The sequence below is a fragment of the Aquila chrysaetos genome, chromosome 12, assembly GCF_900496995.4.
Source record: "Aquila chrysaetos chrysaetos chromosome 12, bAquChr1.4, whole genome shotgun sequence".
Taxonomy (NCBI): domain Eukaryota; kingdom Metazoa; phylum Chordata; class Aves; order Accipitriformes; family Accipitridae; genus Aquila; species Aquila chrysaetos.
The window spans coordinates 12,712,410-12,734,377 of record NC_044015.1 but is presented as its reverse complement, the minus strand read 5'-3'; the positions used below and the strand labels follow the sequence as shown (position 1 = coordinate 12,734,377).

Here is a 21,968-nt window from a genome sequence, read left to right as displayed (position 1 = left end):
AGGAAAGCTGTTTCATGGCTTTGGAAGAAGAAAAAGGAAAATCATGAGAATATTTCTGCTCTTGATGCAGGTTTGACTGTTCAGTAGTTTTTAGGAAGCTGTGGAAGAGAGGGAAACATTAAATATTATCTGTGGACTATAAAATTCCACTGAGCTTTACTAGTGTAAAAATGCAAGCATGTTCCAAACTAATTCAAAAAGCAGATGTGAGGAGTGAGGGAGGAGGAAAAAAAGATGAGAACATTAACTTTTTTACCCTAAACAAAACAGTCTTTTTCATTTCACATGAGGATAACTTAAATCAGTTAAACAGGAATACATTATGCAGAAACCTTGTTTTCTGTTTGCTCATCTTTTAAAATTTGTTCAAAATAATGCCACTATTTATGTTTAGACAGAAATTAACTTAGACTAACTCATTTGCCTTGATCCCTGTATTTCCTAATTTCACCTTCTGTCTGGCGTAGCCCAACAAGACTAGGATGTACTCAGCTGACTACTGGAAAAACATGGAACTCTCACATGGAAATAAAATAATCAATCACTAAATAATTACCAAAGTTACTCTTAAAAAAATTATTAAATTTTAAAAATGGAAACATATATCATGATTTTTTTTTTTCACTAAATTGTTCAGCCTGTTTATATAACAGAGCACAAAGCTTTCTTCTTTGGAGAATTTGGATCTGTGGCCTTGAAGCCATCAAGCTCCAAAAATCAATGCTACAACCTGACCTGTACTGTGTATGTACATCAATCAAAAGTGTAGTTTCTTCCAGGCACAATGCAGACCCTGAAAAACACTGACTCTCTGAACATCCAGGTGCTTTCAAATACACTTTGACAATTTAGGGTGGGATATTTTAAGTCGTAACCACTCCCCTTGCAAGTCAACACAAGTGAAAGGTGGGTGCTAATTTCTTAGTTGCTGCAGCTGGCAGCCACATACATTAACTGAGGATACCACCTCAGTGAACATCGAAAGTGTGCTTTTAGTGCAATGCAAGATTTTTGTCACTCACCATTACTGCTGAGTAGAAATAAAGGGGCTCACAGGCTGATCTCATCAGCTGAAGTTTGCTCTCAGTTGATTGCATTTTCAGCTGCTCTGTTACCAAAGTTTCCCACCCTATTTGTGCTAGCAAAGAATCGAGCAGGTAAGGGCATGGTTTCAGCGTTTCTTTATTTTACATCTTCCATGGGCTTCTCATCTCTCATATTCTTTTGTCAGACTGACACAATATATGTAGTCCTCTAGTATCATTAAGACTTAAGACTTTAGTTACTAAACAGCAGCAGTTATTCTAGATGTTACTACAGCAAAGTCCACCCTCAAGTAGTTCAATACTACTGTCATATGAGAGTTGGCAAGTGAGCACTCCTCAGCCTCTTCAGAGCAAAGTGGCTTAGCATATATAATATGGAACAATTTTTAAAATTATGAGATCTTGATAAGATCCCAGTAGTGCTAAAAAAATAAAACTCATCCAAAAACTCTACACCATTAAAAACAGAACAAAAAAAAATAATTTTCAATAGACTATGTGAATTAACAACTAAAGTGGCCCAAATTGTCACACAACGCATGTCACTCATTTTCTTTAAAGAACAAGAGCACTAGTTATACATCTCTCAGAATATATTCTTCTCACTGAAGCTAGTTTTAAAATAGATTGATCTTGCCCTGATAGATTGGATTCTGTCTTTGTACTAATGTGGGTTTTTAGTGCTCCGGCTGCAAAGTCTCTCTGGCACGCCCTCAAGTGCCAATCTCATGCCCAATGTCCTTCACAGGCAGCAAGACTTAGGAGTCCAGCCACCCAGTGACTCAACAACTGAATCTTCAACTGCTCATTTCACCTTCACTTACAGACTTTTCCAAACATACTTTTGAACAAAAGGCCTGCTAGTGATGAGAGCCCTGCTTTGCTAGTTATGCTGTCCAGACGCAACCTAGCAGTAAAGCAAGGAACCACAGCTCTAGAAAAGGAACATCTTAACCACAGACACTTTTAAACAGCATAAGCAGTTCAGATCTGAAGAAAATATACTTCTGAATGCTACCCCCTTCAGTGGGACTTCACTGCCCCATGCAAGTCTCAGGCCTTGGAACAGCATGTGATAATGGAATAGCTTCTCTTCCTTGAAGAGCAGTCTCTTTAGAAGGCAGCCTCTGCCAACCCCCCTTCTGCTTCTGCACATCTTCTCAAGAACTTTCTCATTCCAGCCATGAGGCTTCCACAGCCAGCTGCCTGAGAAACCAGAGCAGTTGTCCAGCCCATAGCACAGTCATTTCTAAGACGAAAGCACAGGTATAAGAACTGATGGCTGTGCTACAACTACTCAGAGCTACTCATTTATGCCTTAGTTCTTGCATCCAAAAAGAAGGCTCAAAACCACAGCAAAAACATGCAGTTCTTAATGGCATTCACAAACCAACATGAAATTCCTACATACATTAATAGTCAGGCTAACTTTCTTGAACACTAATGCCAAGGACCAAAAACCGTAAGTGCATGACTAACTCTTTAAACAACGGTGTGTTGTGCAGGATCAAGGAACCATCTGTTTTTATGAACTGCCCACTGGTATAGTCATGGTGAAGACTGCTACTGCATGGACTTCAGGAGACATTCCGTCTTTCTGTGAAGCTTTTGTTCAGGTATCTGCAGTACAAAATGGCATCCAAATTATTAAGACTGTATCGCTCAGGTTTAAATCAGTAGTTCTGCCAAAGCCTATCTTTGTTGCCAGAGGCAAATCTTCAGGCCCTCACTCAGAAAAACACTTAAGCGTATGTGAAAATTGTATCAAAATCAACAGAATATATACAAAAAAATTCTTAAGTGTTTTGCTTAACTACTGACAGAGTTTGTTTGTGCCCAAGGTCTCCAGACTGTGAAGGAGGTGGTGTTTCCCATCTCCCATCCTTTCTTTATCACTAGAGTAAGAGCTGGATATTCTGGGCAGGATTATTTATCATCATATGAAGATAGAGATACTGTACCAGTAGAAGTCCAACTGTAAAGACGTTAATACAAATGTTACGGATTCATTTCTCGTATGATTATGTGGACCAAGACCCCAGTGTACCAGCTAAACTATATAATCACAGATAGAACTGTCCAAACGTCTAACCTTAATAATAAACCCAATTTAACTAACAGAGTAACCTAGATGAAATTCCAGATGTCACTCACACATGGTAAATTAAAATACTCTGTAACAAAGTTCAGAGTACACTTCTACAAAACTAGTGTAATGTCAGGAAATATAAACAAAAATAGGAAAAATTTAATTCATCTCATTCTCCAGTGTCACATCTCGCATTTACTAAGCTTTTTCAAACATGTTATGTTGCTGATTAACAGTAATGCCTTAAGGCACAACCTTTTTCCTTTTTCTGATCTTGGGAGTTAGAAACTGCTTTGAAATGTCACTGAGGCATACAATTCTTACTCAATGATAACGTCGGAGAGCACCCTATAATTTAAAACACCACACTTCTAATTGACAAAATACAGTCAAGTAGAAAAAGCATGATGAATTCAGATCCTACCCTGAGTACAATGAAACTTCAAACAGTGCTGAAAGAATGAAAAACAGCTGAGCTAATAAAAAACAGACCCTGCTTAAACAATCTTTCATCAAGTAAATTTCACCTACATTGTTACCCTTGGAATTTGGGAAAGTAGGAGGAGCCAGCAAGGTCTGAAGAGGAGATGTGAAAGCATAGTTGCAAAATATGTAATATTTAGCAAATTAAGAAAGCAAACAACCAAAGCCAGGCTCTGACCTCAGTTATACTGGTGTAAATCCAAACTAACATCACTGACTGTAATGGAATTACTTTGGATTTACTCCATGTTAACTGAGATCAAAACCTGTTCAAGGAGACAGAATATCGAAGTGGAAAATATGGCTTTTATATCTACACAAAGGGACATTTCATTGCAAGTAACTAAGAAACAGTTTAATGCTATGTAGCTACAACACAAAAGGTGAAGTGGACTTGAGTCATTACATAAATATCCACAGCCAAAATTTCTCAAGTTTGAAAGGTTTTATGTACTTCAAATCTGTCTCTAAACAAGCTTTATGCAAATTAAAGAGTTAATTCAAAACATGCTTCACTTATTTAGGGCTTTTCTTATTTGCTCGTTTCATCTCAAACCATACTCTTTACAAAATAAGACTCATCCCCATGAAGTACGCATGCAACAGCATCTGTTAAGTTGCTTCCCTTATACCCTTTACAGAACCAAATTCATCCTCTCACACCACTTGCTAAGCTAGAGGTCCATCTGCGTAAGCTACCACACACCTCTACACTGTGGAGTATTTCTGTGTCTTCCCTCTAAAAGAAAAAACATGGGTACATATCAGTATAGGTGGCTATGCTGAACCACCAGGACCTTAAAAGATTTGCTTTAATAGATAAAATTGCCAAATTCTTTGAAACGCAATTTAGCCAACACGCATTATTTTTATCTTCATATACCACGGTTCACTTTAGGTAGCAGAATGATACTCAATTACACACACTTTCAAGGGTGGGGAAAGGGCTGAGTTTTTACAGTAATGACATGATCTCTACTTTTCACACCCTAGGCATGAGCAACAACAATAATATTTAGAACAAAGCAGCCGCATTTTTTTCTCCCATTGTCAGCATTCACAGAGACTGTCTAGATCTGCACACACACAGATCCTGTGTAACTCAATCTTTCCAGTTCAATTCAGTTCATCAGCGCTAGGGACACTCATTCCCTTCCCACTGCAGCTATGCCAGCCAAACAAACTGCCAGCCCTGCTCTCCAGAACCATCCTAACACAAGTCATCACCTCCTCCACTGGGCAGCAAAGCGGTTCATGCACACCCTTTTTAAACAAGCTAGTGAGCTCAAAGAGTTTCAGCAGTCTCTGCTAACCTGGACCATTTTGCAATGAACCTGGAACTGCAAAGCAGCATTTATGGCTGGGGATAAGAAAAGGCCATAATCTCAAAGAAGAGGGAAGCAGATAGCAGCACAGAGCAGTAATTTTTTCATCAGATACAGCTACACCTTGAACAAAAAGGTATGCCCACAGATTCAGTCAAAATTTCAGAGAACAAAATATCAGAGTCTGTTGGTCCAATTCAGACCCAGATCAAACTCTAGAAACATACTCGCTCACACGGCCAATATGCAAAGTGAGAACGATACGTGTCCTTGCTACCACCCTCATTCATGCTAAGGCAAACATCAGCCATCAAACACACTGAAAGCAGCAAGAGAAAGATTTCTCCATCATCTCCTGCACAAACCTATTTGTGGCTAACACAGCACTTCTTTCACAGCAAGAATATGCTGCCTTTAGCAGCAACACATTTCATCGCCAGGATCCAGTCTGTATATGCAAAAGATACCAGACTGCCAAGAAATCTTGAGATAAAGGAGGGGAGTGCTGAGAAGGGACACTGAACCTCTGAGGGAAAAGGGTCAATGGAAATTTTGAGGAAGGGATGGGCTGAAGGCAGAGAGGAAGATAAAAAGATGTGGGAGTCTGACAGATTAGGAAAGAAAGGAAAACAAGGAGTAAACTTTTCAGGGACAAATAAGTGATTTGTGGGTTTGTGGTTAACACAGAGGACTGACTCAGGAGTAAGTCACACGAATTCTCTGTGCTTTGATTCAGCTTATGTAAAATTTAGAAGAGGAAGACATGACCAAATCAAAACAAACAAAAATCCACTCATTTGAAATGCTGTAAAACAACAAGATGTAAGTTTTTAAGGTTTACTTAACTGTTGTTAAATCAGGAGGCAGTAATCCTGGACATGTACCACTGCCTAAGCACCATGTTGTGTTCTCCAAATGCTGCAGGAAAGCAGTCAAAATGTTATCCCAACCAGTGCACACCATGTCTTGCTTCAGCAGTCTATCAGCAGCGACACTGGGGCTTGGCTTTGCCTGTGCCACTTGGTGGGGGCTAGCAGTACTTCTGGTACTCAGAGTCTGGTAAAAGACAGTAAGTGCGTGCACAGTGACGCTAAAGATCTCTAATTAAAACCACACTACTATTGTGTTGGTGCTGTACAAGTTAAGTAACATAAAATGGAAAAGAAGTGCCACAATGCAAAGTGATTTGCCCAAAGATTGGCAGCAATCATAGTCTCTCTACCTGGGTGCTTCAGCTATTGCTCTTTTACCTAAAACCATGTGCTTGCCTAACCATTTCACCCATTTACAGCCTAAAAAACTACCTGTGACACAGTAGCTGTAAAGTCACAACCTCTTGAGGATTTTAGTAAACAGAAGTATAAATTCATACAGGGGCATAAAAAAAACCAGTATTCCTAGCTGGTCTAAGGCAGAGGACTTCATTTTTCCTGCACAACTTTCCTCCTCTTCTTCTGTTCCTCAATGAACTGCAAGTGGAAAAGCATGCTAGTTCAGTGAACTAACTAAGACCTCACTAACTAAACAAAAAGCTCTGTCCTTTGGAAGACAGACTCGGACATACCATTGTGCAGCTTAGGAGAACTCAGGAAATGTTTCAGTGATATTCAGCATCCCCAGAGAGACTTAACCAGCTCATGAAAATACACTGGTGTCCAAAGCATGAAAATTACAATGGCTTCCTGCTTACACCCCCCACCCCCCCAGGCTATGAATCTAATTTAAACAAGATGGCAGGAATCCAGCAGTAACCTATAGTCGTAGATTAGAGCTGCTATCCTTAGCAAACAGACCAGACATTTGGGACTATAGCAACACAAGACATTCCTTCATTTTCATTTAATTATGCAAACCCACCCCCACTCACTCCACTTCAGCAGGGTTTTTCCAGTCTGAAAACCTGGGGTCCCATTCTGCTTTTGGTTACACCTCATTGCAGAACAAGCTCTACTAGTTGTAATTTATCCTATAAAGTTGATACTTGGAATTTGGCTCTACCATGTATCAGGCTACATGAAACTGTCTTTTAAAGCTGTCTTTGTATTTTGTAGTCCTACGGCTGGGAAAAAACAGCAGAGGAAGGACACATTACAGCTCCCGTGAAAACACTGAAGCACTGAAATACAGAGCTAAAGCTCACTCCCTCTCAATTGCAATTCTGCAACAGGCTCTGTGCCGTGAGGGGGCCAGCTGTCTTCTGTAAGAGCCGATTCATGCAGGCACCTTGAAAGAATAATTTAAAATTCTCTCTGCACAACACTCAAACATCCAAGTTTATTTTGGGACACCCATTATGTTATATACAGGCTCTGAACACTTATGTGGTTGATTCATTGTACCTAATACCACACACTAACTGTTGTATTACCAAAAGCATATGGTAAGGAAGCCACTATTCCAGAGCAAACAGATGAAACTGCTAATAGGGATACATTACTGAAAATAAATTCAACACTTTCAATTATCTTTCGTTGCATGTGATGTATGCAGCTTGTTGGCTTGGTGTCTGAGAACATGTCATTTTCAAATATGCATATATTTTACCAGTAATGCTTTGCAGACTGAAATCTGCAGCTAAGTATATTTTAGGAAAAGGGCTGCAACTTGAGCAGAGCTAGAAAACTGCACACAGTCTCTGCAAAGAGAAGTACCAAGGATGCCAAAGAAAACCAAGATGGAAGAGTACATGGGATACAGAACAATAAGTTAACGTATCTTCATAGATACACACAGCCTGTTTACATTTGTAATACACATTAACAATGTGCATCACAGCCCCTATTTGTGGCTTATCCCCACAGAGATTATCAGCCTCATAGCTGCCAGCATTACTCCTTTAGCTTACACAGAACAGTCTCTGCTGAACACCCAAGGTCCAAACCCGGCTGACAACCTGCGGTAAGGGCAAATGAGATATAAGATGTTCTGCTTAGCCACATCATTAGGCATCCACCAAAACCCTCTGCAAAGCAGACTCACAGAAACCCCTTAGCTTATGCTGGAGCCGCCTGTACAGGCTGCCTCTGAGCATTACTCAGTTTTAGTAAGTTTCAAAATGCCCTACCAGGGGAAGTTCTTCAGCAAGACTGAAGGTCTGGGGTCAGATCAGAACCAGAGAGGACATCACAGTGTGGGCACAACATATTACCCCATGTGAGCTGGGCTCATCTGAGCCTTCAGTATCTATATGGTAGGATGAAAAACAGTATGAAACAGATCTCGGGGACTATTATTTGGACAGTCAGCCCCAGATCAGGAAAAAGTTAGGCTTTCTGCTTTCTATCACTTGACTTTATACCTCCTAAATTCAGGGCTTCAACTGAACTAACCTTTGCTCCCTGTGCAGCCAGCGAAAGCAAATGAGACCTCCAAAGAGTATTTAAAAATTCACAGGTGATGAATTGCTCCATAAAGGTGTCAGTTTCTTTTTGTGAATTACAAAAAGAACCTTTGGGTAGCTAGTCTCTCAGCTGAGGTTCTCCAGTTGAGTACCTGAAGTGAAATGGGATTAATCCAGTCTTCAGTGTCATGACATAACATGACCCCATTCAAGTGCTTCAGGAACATGAAGTCATTGTGCTTCTCCTCTGGCAAAAACAGGGAAAAGCTCAGCTCACATCTACAGTTACCAAGAATAGTTGCACGTGTTCTTCAAAAGGCAACGAGAAGTTTAACCATAGAACACAAGGGGATATGCGTGACCTAAACCTCTCTGATCCCACTTAAAAATATAACATTGCAAACTATCCCTATACAAAATGCAAATCTTGGGCCCAGAGTTCACCCAAAAACAACTGCATAGCATGAATTCGTAACAGGCATAACTGAAGGATCTCATAAATCAGATCTGAGTGCAACACACCTAAAAGAAGAAATACTAAACACTGACAATAGTTATAAAAAATGAATTATATTCAAGAATGTAATTGAGGGGTAAAACACATTTTCTCTGGCAGTAGTAAAGAAAGCATATGAAGCAGCCAGCCCAGAGCACAATTCATTAAATCCAACCTATTTCTTCTTTTGATTATCAAGGCATGGTGAGCCGATCAAGTAACACCACCAATCTCTTTCAACAGAGAAATTGTTCTGCCATTTGCAAACTGAAAGACATGTTCTCAATATTTTCTCTGATGTATGCATCTCCTTCAAAACTGAAGTCCACAGCATATGCCAAAAATCAAATCATTGATTGGAAAATATATACCAACTGGCATCTGAGGGCTTTCTCTCTCTAAAGGATGCCTCCTGTCATTCCTCAGGCCACATTCAAAATCCATTAACTAAATGAAAAATCTACTCCTTTTCTGTACTCCTTAATCCATCTCATCTAGATCCTCAACTGACTGAATTGAATCCACTCTAGTATAAATTCCAAGCAGCCTCCAATACACACACAAAAAGTGTAAAGCACAAGTCAGAAGAAGACTACAGAGACACATACCTCAGGTCCACACAGCATAATGGAAATAGCTCTGAGGTTCCTAACAAGTTGGTACAGCAGGATGAAGAATGTCACAGACACATAAAGCACTGACCCAATAGAAACTCATTTTGCTCACCGTTGGTTAAGAAAAGTTAAAGAGCAATTTGTACCAGCAAATGGAGTCCCATCAGTCCATGCCTCCCTACACAGGACAAGTATTGTTCACCACCCTGCAGTTCACACACGGCCTAGCTCTGTATCATGCGATACAGAGCTTTCAAAAGGCATGTGAACGTGTCCTCATGCCTGATCCAGATCAAGTTGGTATTGCCAGATGGTAGTAAGGAGCAAGGATTAAGGATCACAGTCTCAGTTTCAGCAGTCTTCAGTTCTTGGTTTATTGGGGTTGTTTGGTTTTTTTCCTTCATTCTCCTCCAAGAACTCAAGTTGCTCTCTTCAGTAAAGGCATTCGCTATTAATTCCCCACCACAGAAGGCATTGGTTTTCATCATTATCTTCTAGCATTGCTGCTTTAAAAGAGCAAGGTTGGCATTTCAAGAGGCAAACATTCTCTGGTTGGCCTCCTCGTCAACTTCCCTCTGTATATTTCACTGACAGTTCATCTTGCAATGAACACTATTGCCTCAGTTAAAGTGAGATAAAGATGTATATAATATTTATGCCTCTTCATTCATTTAATTACTGTGCATTCTCAGAAAAATAACTGCTTTCTCCAGATAAGAAAGAGACAGAATATATCAATCTCAGGGAGGGACAGCTTAGTCATAGGTTAAAAGCATTTGAGGATCTGCATCTAAGTTTATAAATCATTACAAATTTGATTTGTGGGCATTTAAACCAATTCAGTAGATGCATACATCATCATAAGTTTCTCTTTTCTTTCCATACCATAGAGCTTCCATCAAGAGTCATAGCCAACGTGGCCTACTGTTAAACAATTATTGCCATGAATAGGATTAACTTGGCTTCCATACATGACTGTGTGGAAACACAGGCTCCTGCAACTTTTGAGAAATAAACGGAAAATGGGGAGAAGAGGGGAAGGAGAATGGAGAAAGGCAGAAGACTAAAATTCAGCTCTTACACTGTTGGCATCTACCTTCTCCCCGCTGCTCCCAGTTCTCAGACATTGCTAACTTAGATGACAGCAACTACCATTCCCTGCTTCACAAGGAGGAGAAGGCACAGTCCCCAGCTGCCCATGCAAGCAGAAAATACAGCTTCAACAGATCCTCCTTCCACACAGTGTTTCAGAGGGATTAAGCCATATTCACTGCTTGGGTAAGTCAGGACATGGTGAAATACACTGTACAGCCACTTCTTATCTGGGGCAAGGGTTCACTGGTTTTTCAGTTTAACTAGCACCAGCTTGATCACTTTCTAATCTGGTTCAGTATTGTGTGATATTTACTTTGAGATGAATCAGCAAGTAGTTGAAGTAGCAGAAATAATGGGGCAGCAACCTCTAATGGGAAGGCAGGGACAAATCTTTTTGTGCAGAAGAACAGCAGCTGAAAGACCAACCAGACCTTCATACTGTCACTGTGTGGATTTGTGCTGTTCTTTAAATGTGTATTTTGTGATGTACACCTACACTTCTACACTGATGTCCCCGAGAACAGTGACAAGTGGCTTCTCAACAGGTTCAGTTCACTGCACATGATCTAAAGACACAACCATATCTGGAATGGAAGTTACAGAAGCTACACACCACCCTTCCATTCTCAACAAGGTGTGATCCTCCAGCAAAGTCTGCATTTTGCTATCTAATAGTCTTCAGAAAATACAATAGTAGTACCCGATATGCAGGAAAACCTACTATACTGGGAAGTGAAAGAGTTTTTCAGGTGCATGGGGGGATAATAGTAAAGTAAAGATTCTAAGGCAACTGATAGAAAGCTCAAAACAACTGTATTTGGGAGTGAATTTAAAACTCTGTACAATTGTTTGCCACATTGTTGCATACCTAATGGTTGAGTTTGCAATGGCACTGTAATAGTGACTGCTATTTGGGACACAACAGGGGAAGTACCCTCTATGTGAACTCCAGAAGCGATAGAGAACAGGCGTATGCTGCTAAACAGCAAGCCTCATTTGCTAAACGACATCAGTAATAATTATTGGGACAGAGTAACATTGGGATGCATTACTAATGAGCTACAGAGCTTTTCATGTAATTGTCACCACTTGGAGCTGGGGATAGCAAAGCAAAATAGAATAAGTAGCTTCTGTGTAAGTTCAGTAGGCAACAGTTTCAAAAGTAACACGAAAAATAATTCATAATGCAAAGCAGAAGAGAATGACATATTTGAGGCATTACCACTTTTTTTCCTAAGGAAAAAACAATCTCCAGTGTATCTTCAAGTAAAAACAGGGATAAAAATCCTTTCCCTTGCAAAAAAAGATACAAGAACTGGGGGGAAAATTACCATTGTGCATACCTTCAGGGCTGGACAGGCAGAGTTACGACAGCAGAAAAATAAGTTGTAAGTGATGGTCTAGTAGGCTTTTGGATGATGTCACAACATTTTGGCTGTCTCACAGATCTTGGAGCTTCTGGCACTAGCAATACTGTCTTCTGTAATCTATATAAACAGCTACTTTTAGAGGGACCCCAGATAAATCCTTCCAGAGGATCAAGAAAACAGCCATGTAATCACATAAAATTAATTTTATAGATATCACAACATCTCTGTTAAGGATGACAATAAAGTTTCAAAACACTTATTTCACATACAGTCAGTATGGTTATCATAGAAGTCTCAACAGAGATGGAGAATATCTGTAGGTGCTTTAGACTTTATCCTTATCAACTCAGAGTTGGTCGCTATTATACAGTATCTGTGATTGTCATTCAACTGATAACAGTAACAATAAAATTCAGTAGTAGTAGTAGTAGTAACAATAAAGAGGCAGTATTTAAACCTTAAGGAAACAGTATTTCCTGCTGAAATTGTCAACAGTGAAATAATAAGTAATAGTAACACTTCAACAGTTATAGCACAAAGGGCAGATCTAACAGTTATTATGCCCAGTTCTGGTTATCATTTGTCTTCAGGCATACCAAGACAGCACTGAACAGTTGTAAATTTACATTGTGTCTCCTAAAACATGAAAGACAGACTGAAAACTTGGATAAGCACTCCTTATTGCTGTCACTATATATCACTATATATCTAAGGAAGTCCAAAATAAATCATACCCCAAAAAACCTTACACAACCTTGAGTTTTTCAGATAGGATTTTCAGAAATTTCTAAGGCCACCAAAGAACACTACTCAAAGATCAGCTGTGACAACTTTATCCTGATATTCTGTGATGCATTGGTAGAGCTACTGCACCAGAACAGGGAGATCCGACTTGTTAAATTAGCACATTTTTTTTGCCCCACTTTGGATTTCAGCAATAATATGAAACCCACTCAACGCTCAAAATAAGAAAACTATTTGAATTAAGTGGAGAGAATAATTTTCTTTGCCTCTGGCCTTACCCTTTTACCAACCAGAACTGGGGCAACTCTTTTCTTTCCTTCCTATAAAAACTATAGGATTTTTATAAGTTCCCAGTGTTTGCAAAACATTTCCCCACAGGAACTTCATTGGCAAGCGGTTTATTCCTCCTCGCCAACCTAATAATTTGTCTATTTCAAATATTAGACAGTTTTCAAACAGTTCTACGTACTGAGGAAGGTGAGGAGACCCACTGAATGTGGACAGGAAGAGCTACTGCCCAAAGACAGGCAGACCTTCCCAGAATCCACCAAGTCCTCAGTTCCTGATGGGCAGAGATTCCCATTTCCATCTCACTGTGTGGTTTGCAGAATACAAGAAATTGATGAGATGTCTGCCGAGGACACACGCACACAGCAGCAACCCACTGAATCTTTCTCTTAAGCAAAAGATACACTGTAAAACACCGGCAATATCCCTCCCCCACCTCTTCTCTAACCCCTCTAGTTCCATCACAATGTACTCAAAACTCAATTAAAAACCACTGTATTACACCCACACAGTGCTAAATGTCACCCACTAAGGAAGTTTATACCCCACCACAGCATGGCTTATAACAGACCAACCTCAAATAAATGCTATTACTTACCCACAAACGCAATGACACCAACAGGTCTACGTGACCCCCAGAATGAGAACTGCAAGGGAATGGCACACCGCAGGACTCCTAGACTTTTCTCATGCCGCACCCATCCTTTGTACGAACGCCACTTCTGTGGTGCTAGCAAACTCAAGGTTCCAGTACAAAATACCGTACTTCCTTTAAACTTGTCCTTCCTGCTTTGAAAACAACTGCCATACAGTTTCTCCACAGCCATGTTCCTGTTCTTTAGTAAAACTAATACCAAGTCTTGAAGCATTTCTTCCCCCACCCAAAGGAAGTTGAGGGAATCCTGAAGACAATGACCTTCAGGCTATACCAGAAGGACCATTCAACTTCTCCCGAATGGGAAAAGGTTTCAGACAACTGATTTATATACATTCAGCCTTTGCCTGAAAAGTTTAATAGACACCCATAAATCTGAGAGTAAAGCCTGTGGCCAAAGGCCTCAAGTGACAGAAGAATGCAATAGGGGATGCGCAGGGCAACATGTTGGAGAAAAGCTGTCAGAAGACTCTGATATAAGAAACCTGCTCGGCGGCAAAGAGGCAGTGATACTGTTTACCTGTAGATACAGAAATGACAAAGTGGTGGCTTATATTGGGAAGGCTGGCGATGCAGCCTCTGCAGTTGAATTAAAACCAGGAAGAATTTCAGCTGAGCAGGGGTGGAAGTTTTATTGCTACACTCGAAGGACTATTTAATCTTCATCACTCACAAGCGTCTTTTTCAAGGCAGAAGTTAACATGTAAAGGAAAGCTTATACTTCTCCATTTCAGCACACAGCTTTCCATCTCCCTTTATTATCCATTTGTATAACCACAATACTTTTTATATCAAGAAGTATGAAAATTTTTAATTCCATTAATAGCCTAATTTAAATTTTTTATGCTCGTCCTCTGGAAAAAAACATTATTTCTTCTTCATTATAATTTCTAAAAAAACTTATCAAACCTGCAAAAACCAAAGTTCTCAGACCTTTCATATGACCTTCTGAACTTGTTCCAAGCTAGTATGTGGCTCAGCAGCCTAACCATTGTTATGGATATAGCACTGCAAGTCCATTAAATAAAGGAGACCCCAGGTTATTAGGTTAAATGTAATTATGTACCTTTACTCCGTGATATAATTAGAGCTTTACTCCCCAAAAAAGAGGAGTGGGATCAAGGAAAAAAAATAAAATATTGTATTTCTAGTTCTCCATTTACTATGTGACCCTAGGTGGATGACTGAAGTTCAGTATCATTTTCCCATCTGAACAAAGTAGTATTAACGTCTTCCCTTTTCTCACATAGGCAATATGTTGCTGATCTGATTTGTAAGAAAAAGGGTTAGGAGATGCTCATATCAGAGATTTGTAGACATGCAGAGTATTAACAGGCAAACATCATCCTGTGCACTAGGGAGTCCAGAGGTTATATATTCCCTTCATTTTTCTTGTAATTAATATTATTGGAGTGTGGTCTATAAAATAATCATTCACACTAAAGGAATGCTGGATTAAATCACACGGAGTCAAAGTTATTACTGGTATAATTCCATTAGCTTTACAGAAAAATACTAGGGATTAATTTATCCTCTTAAGCTTATTTTCCATTCCAAAATTCCTTAATGGCATAAAGGAAAAATAAAAAAGCTGGCCACAGATGTTAAATAAAGACATTTTGAGTCCAGTCCCGTTTCCACAGGATACAATGGGAGTTAGGAGATCAGGACCCACAACACAGAACAACAAAAGCATTTGCTGATCTTAAGCTTTAGCTTCAATTCAAAATCTTCCTGTGCCAATTCTTCTTAATTTGGGACTTATTTTTTTCCCCTCCAGTTTTTCCATTGAACACAAGTCTGGCAAGAGATTTCTTTGTCAACAGCCTTTTCACTATCTACAAAACTTCTGTGATCATCTTTAGGCATTGAAAAACCACAACAGAAAAATTCCTGTAATCTGTTAAAGCATTGGACATGCTTACACATGAAGTAGAATCCAAAACAAAAGGCTTTTTCAAAATGGAGATCTCAGCATACCACCAGATGGTACAGCGGTATCAGAATGCGAAATCCATTACAAATTTTTTCTGTAGGCCATAACTCTATGCCAAAAACCTCAGGTTTGTTACTAAAAAATATACACATTTTAATTATTACTGTTTTACCAAAACGTCATACTCTGAGCAAAATACCATTGCAATAGTCATAACACTACATTTAAATCTACCAAAGGCCACAATGTGTTGGCATATCACAATGCAGCATTAATATGCAGCACCTTGGTAACAATGTAGTCCAGTAGAATATGAGAGGATTTTTAAATAACTAAAATTATAAATAATTCAGCTGTACCTTGTGTGATGTCAAGTACCCTTCCAAGACAAGATTCTTATATGGTTTTGTTGAATACACTCTCCTTGTCAACAGCTCTTTCTTTATGGTACTTAGAAAGCACTTGAGCTGTTTCACTAACCAGTATGAATCAAGCAGTGCTGCAAAGTGAATGACTGGGGCACTGTTCAGCATACACTGTGCAACATAAATTAAGAAAACAATGGAGTTAAAAGCCAAATCCATACCAACTTTAAATTGTAATTACCTATCAATAAAGAGTGTATCTGGATTAGGACAGCTTTACACAAAGAGCTCCTTGGATTCGAGATCCAACTGTTGCACTCCTTGTAGAGTCCCATTTGCCTCATGGACCACAGTACCCCACAAAAACATCATGAAAGTCTGTCTGTGGGGCAGCTACATAGAAAGTTCTTTTTTGAAGAAAAATTCTCAGTTGAGCAAATAACCAGACAACTTGGGGCGAGGGGGGGGTAAATCTCATCAATTTATTTGAGCAGTCTTCAGACAGAACAACACCAGGTAAACAAATTGGACACTCTGAAATACAAGCCAAGCAATATTTTTTTAATTAGGTTTTTGAGAAAAGTTACTTCTCTATAGATTCAAAAAAGATGTTGAACTGGTCACAACAGTATTTCTTGCATTTCTTTTCAAGTGCCTAGGCTTGGTCATCATCAGATGTAAAATACCAGATTACCAGCAGTCTGAACTGCTACATCCACAAAATTCAAGACACTGGACTGTGAAGGGTCCTTCTAACTCAAAGAAGGACACACAGAAATAGTTTTCAGAAACTAAGACAAAATTGTGTTTAAAATTATACATTCTCCACTTTCAAACAGCTTTATGACCTCACAAATTATCCATCACGCTAAAAAGTAGGGCCCCCTCTGGCTGTGCAAGGAAGTTGGACTTCCATATAGAGACATGTAACAGGATACACCAATATATGTTTGCCTGCAGTTCTTTGTTGTATAGGTCAGCTCTCTGCAGGTTTAAGTTTCAGTTACTCTACTGAATGAAATCTAACATTTGCCAAGGAAAGGAATCTCCTGTGGAAAGAGAGGGAATGGGGGAAGAGGCAAGGAAGCAAAAAGTCTGTGAGGGGGAAAAATGTGAATTGGAGGAAGGTGGCAGCAGATTTGTTGTTGGTGAGGTATGTACAGAGCAAGAAGGCGGTGGTACAGTAAAGCATAATTAAAAGAATCAGTCTAACAGAAGCAAAGATCCTGGAGAGCCAATGGAAGCAAGAAGGTCAGGGAGATGGGAGAAAAGGAATGAAAAGGTAAAAACGTGCAGAAGAAAAACTGAATGAGGAAGAGAAAACATGTGGGATGAGAAAAAAGAAATTAACTATTGAAACAAAGAATTTGAAAGCAGCCTGTGATGAAAGCTAAGTATTGGAACTACTTGTGATACAAAACCTGGAACTTTTTTCTACCAAGGACACACAGGAACAGAGGACCATCCACACAAACCTGCAAACTAAAAGTGCACCACGCAAGATCATCTTCTTGTTCCCATGGTTGGTATAGATACCTAAGCCCTCTAAAAAAAGAGAACTACCAATTCTTATAGTGAATCTTTGGTGAGCAGAAAGGGAAGATGTATAAAGTGTGGTTATGGAGAGAAAATAAACCCAAGACATTCCCAGCCCAACACGTTGATTTTCTGCGACATCCAAGGAGAAAGAGCTCCAAGGAGAACTACCAGCTTGATTCTCCAAAAGGATGTAAGAGTTCTAGGCTCTACACTTGACCAAAATATTTTCCTTCTTGCTTACTTCTGTGGCATGATGCTTTTTAAGTCCCATATATGTTTGTTCCATAAAATAACAAAAAGGTAAAGAGGGAAAAAAAAAGAAAGTGACACCAAAGGTGAAAACAGTGAGGTACATAAACAGACCCTTTTGTGATTACATTACCAGCCTGGGGCACCCTGTTCCTATTTCCTCTTCAAGTCACCAGAAGATATTTGACAAGGAAAGAGTAAGAAAGCCAGAGAAAAGGGACTGGACAGGAACAGAAAACAGATGCTGAAAGAGAGGAACACACAATGTACAGTAGAAAGAAAAAAAACAAAAAAGGTAAAACGAGGGAAAGAAAGAAGAACCCAAACCAAAAAACACATCATGTAAAGCTCCTGGATCATTTCAGTGCAAGTTTCTCAATGTAAACATGGGACAAGACTGGAGGAAAAGTGCAACTGTATTATGTACGTTCATAAGTGTATTCACATAGAAGGGTACTGAAAAAAAACTTGGTAGCTTTGTTACTAGTATGCCTGCTCTCTACTAGGACAGAAGGTCACTGAAGCCGCTTCAGCTCGTGTTAGAATTATTAAGAGGAGTACTTGATGCCCTAACGCACTTAGTGTCCGCTTCACTTTATCCTGAAGGCTTTTGGAAGGTCTGCTGGTATCTGTCTGCACGGAGACAAGGAGGGGGTCCGGAAAACTTTACTGGGTCCTGGGAAGTTACCGCAGCGGAGAGACTCGTGTGGCAGGCACGGCCGAGATGCGACAGAAATATTTACGCTCCAGGCCCCTGGAAGCGCAGGAAACCCAACCTTCCACAAAAGCCAGCCCTGAGCAGGACCTCCTCTGCTCTCCTTCCCGGGCTCCCTGCCTTTCCTTCCCGCCCCCGAGCCCACCTCGGCGCGCGCCGCGCTCCCTGCTTCGGCTGGCGGGGGAGCCCCCGCGCCCCTGACCCTGCCCGGACCCCGCCCGCGCCCTCAGGGGAGAAACCCCTACCTGGGTCGTGGAAAGGCACCAAGGCGAAGTTGTAAAGCGGCCTCTTGGGTCTTTTTAGCGACGTTTCCAGGATCTTGGATGCCCCCTCGACAACTTGCACCAGGTCGTCGTACATGGAGCCGGTCACATCAAACACGAAGGCCAGGGTGGAGGCTCCCTCCGGCACCGCCTCGCCGCCGGGCTCGGGCGCAGCGCAGGGGCACAGAGCGAGCAGCAGCACCGCACCCAGACCCGCTCCCCACGCTCCGCTGCCCCGGAGGAAAACCATTTTACCCGGCAGCCTGCGCAGCTCCCGCGGCGGCCGAGAAAGGCGCTCGCGACGCCCGCAGGAGCGCAGAAACCAGCACCCACCCGCTCCCCTCCGCGCGGAGGGCAGGAAGCGCCGCAGCTTTTGTCTGCGCGCGACCGCGGCCCCGCTCCGCCTTTCTTATCGGGCACGGCTGGGGCAGCGCCGCCCCGAGGGAGAAGGCTGAGCCCCGTCCATGCCGCGGGGTGCGGGAACTGCTGCCGGCACGGCTGGGGCTGGAGTTGCCTCAGGAGCCCCGGCTGCGGAGTGAGGCGGTGCCCGCCCCGGCCCCGCCCCCGCCCCCCGTGGCCCGCCGCGGCCCCTGCCCTCACCTCAGGGCCCCCTCCCGCCGCGGCCGTTAGCGGGGCGGGGCCGGGGCCGGGGCCGGGGCCGGGGCCGGGGCCGGGGCCGGGGCCGGGGCCGCGGCCGCGGCCGCCCCTCACACCTGGCCGCCTGCTGCCTCCCTGGCCCCGGCCCCGGCCCCGGCGGCCGCCGAGCCCCGCGGGAGAGCCTCCCTGGCGGGAACGGGGCGCCGGCGGGTGCGGTAGAGACCTGCCCGTCAGGGAGCGGGGTCTGCTCCCCCACCTGCCGGGGCGGTGAGAACGGCGGTGCTGACCCGAGCTCATCCCTAGGAAGACAGAGGAGCGTATTTATTCTTTTATTATTATAAACGCTTGATACGAGACTGAAATCGCTCCTCCGTGCACTGCTGCCCCGGTTCTCCCCTCGCTTCAGTTACGCTTCCACAAGTGCTACCCGAAACCCAGAGGCTGGACCTCCCGAGGCCCCTTCCAGCCTCGGTTCTCCTCAGCTTCTATGTATGTATTCTTACAGTGACTATTAAAGTGCATTGTAAAGACCCCAAGATGTGATCGTAACCACGGCTCCAGGCACTGACAGTCTCTGGTGCAAGAGAAAGGCTGGGCAAAGAAGAAAAGAAAGGGGCCAGAGTGGTGGTTTAGCCCTGCTCAGGTGGTGGAAGAGATTAAAGGATATATATATGTGTGTATATATATATTTCAGAGCTCCTTAGTTGTTTAAGGATGCAGCCACCTCTCAGCAGGCACCTTTTGAACACCCGGTGGCTGACCCAACGTCACATGAAAGGTCTTGGGGGAGAGCCAGGAGCCAAATCCCCATTGCCCTTGCTCACCTCAGTGCTGCTATCACAAGCCTCCCTTCCCATCGGCTGCACCAGGTGCTGCGGGGAGCAACAGGACATCATTTTAAACACCAAGTGGGAGGGAAATTGCATCCTTTGTTATCAGTGGGACGAGTGAGGTGGATGAGGCACACAGCATTTGGTGCAGCTCGGGAAGGTAGACCACGAAGCAGAATTTACCTCATTAGTTTCCCTCCTTATTTTACTAATCTTAAAATTGGTGCTAAAACTGCACACTCAAAACCATCATATTGTGACTGGAAAATTAATCATGTAGAAACATTGCTTATCCTAATCAAGTTATAAGCCTGGAATTGAATTATAAAAAACAGATGTTTACATTCTTTCTCCCCTTCAGCACTGATGTCATGAGAAGGAAGCACATAACCAGAGCTGTGCAAAGCATTCGCAATAAAACCCCAAACCATGGAAAACTTGCCTCATCTGTAACTCTGCTAGCAGAAAACTCAGACCAGGTTTGTCAAAAATATTCACAAATCTTGTAAGTAGAGATGCATTCAAGCCATAAAATAGGAATATGTATTTTGAACACCCTAGAGACTGGCAGCACTTGGATTTAAGGATTTCCTTCAGTCCTTTATGAAGATGAATTCCTGTTACATTTTTCCTCACAAAGCAAGCCATCATGTTCTTTCTGTCTTAAATTATTTCTCATTTAAATGTAAACAAGCTAGAACAAACCTACTGTCTTCTATGAAAAAATAAACCTCTCGGACACATACAGGGTAACAGTGGAAACTGATATTTATTTTGGTTGCCTAAATCTTTCCACTATAAAATATCCTTGAAGCTTGGAGGCTCTAACACTATTATTCACAGCAGGCCTTTGAAATTTGCAGGAAGAAAGCCCTGAAGCAAGAGGAAGGATTTTTTTTTCCTTCTCCAATGAAATTATTTTCATAGTTTGCCAAAGAATCATCTATTGAAAAAAAAAAAATCACTATGTTCCTTCTGACATGCTCCACAGTAAGGTTTTGACAGCATGCCAGAATAATAACGAAGCACAAACACTCGAGGTCAGGCCCATGCCACTGTTGAAGCACACTGTAGCACAAACACCTGGAGATTATCAGGACAGGGGGGCCAGGGACAGGGGGAGGGATGGCAGCCAGGTCGGGGTACACCCGGGGGGAGAGGTCCCCCACCTCCCTGCAGACCTGGCTTTGCCACACCAGGCTACCACCTTCATGATTTCCAATAGAGACTCAGTGTCTCTTTTGCGTGCACGGTAATTATAGTTGTCTTGGACACTTCCTAATTTTGAGCATTTCTAACTTCACCTTGATATTCTTTTCATGCCCATTCTGGGGCTGGAATTTGACATTTGTTTATGCAATTTGGTAGCACAGGAGAATTCAACAGATGTGGACTTGTCCTTCCCACCATACTCATATACTGCCACTCTGAGTGTGAGCAAAGCGTTACCCATCTGGACTAGGTGACCTTTAAAGGCTCCTTCCAACCCAAACTATTCTATGATTCTATGACTATTTATCCTGGATAGTTGTAAATTATTAGAAGAAGTGGAATAAAGAGTTAAGTCATTTAACTCCTTCTCTCTTCCTAGCTTGTCTCAAATATAAAAAGCATAAAATTTGTATGCTGTAGGGGAAATATACTAGTTTAGAAGATTGGGAAGGAAAAAAAGTACTTTTCGCCCTTTGGGCTTTTGTGTCTGAATCTGCTCCATTTTGTAATTTGCAGCTAAAAATTGCTACTATCCAATGGCTGCTAATGAAGAAAGAGTCGGCAGTTTCATTCTTGTTCATAGTAAATGACCATCCACTTCAAAAACTGAAGTTTCCATCTGAAGGAGAATATCAAAATGATTGTTTTTAAAGCTGATGTTACTCTCTAATTACAGAGCAAACTGCTGATACCAAAACAGATTTTCCTCCTGGGATC

At 41.8% G+C, this 21,968-nt stretch overlaps 1 protein-coding gene across 2 annotated transcripts in view; it reads right to left on the bottom strand.

Moving 5' to 3' along the window:
* The window catches only part of HMCN1 (hemicentin 1), a 218,050-nt gene extending 199,001 nt beyond the window's left edge, over nucleotides 1-19,049 (bottom strand). For both annotated transcript variants that reach the window (XM_030031794.2, XM_041128002.1), the window contains exon 1: nucleotides 18,595-19,049. In XM_030031794.2, the coding sequence (XP_029887654.1) occupies nucleotides 18,595-18,862 (268 nt within the window). In that variant the 5' untranslated portion in view covers nucleotides 18,863-19,049. The remainder of the gene's footprint in view (nucleotides 1-18,594) is intronic.
* Between the last annotated feature and the right edge of the window lie 2,919 nt (nucleotides 19,050-21,968).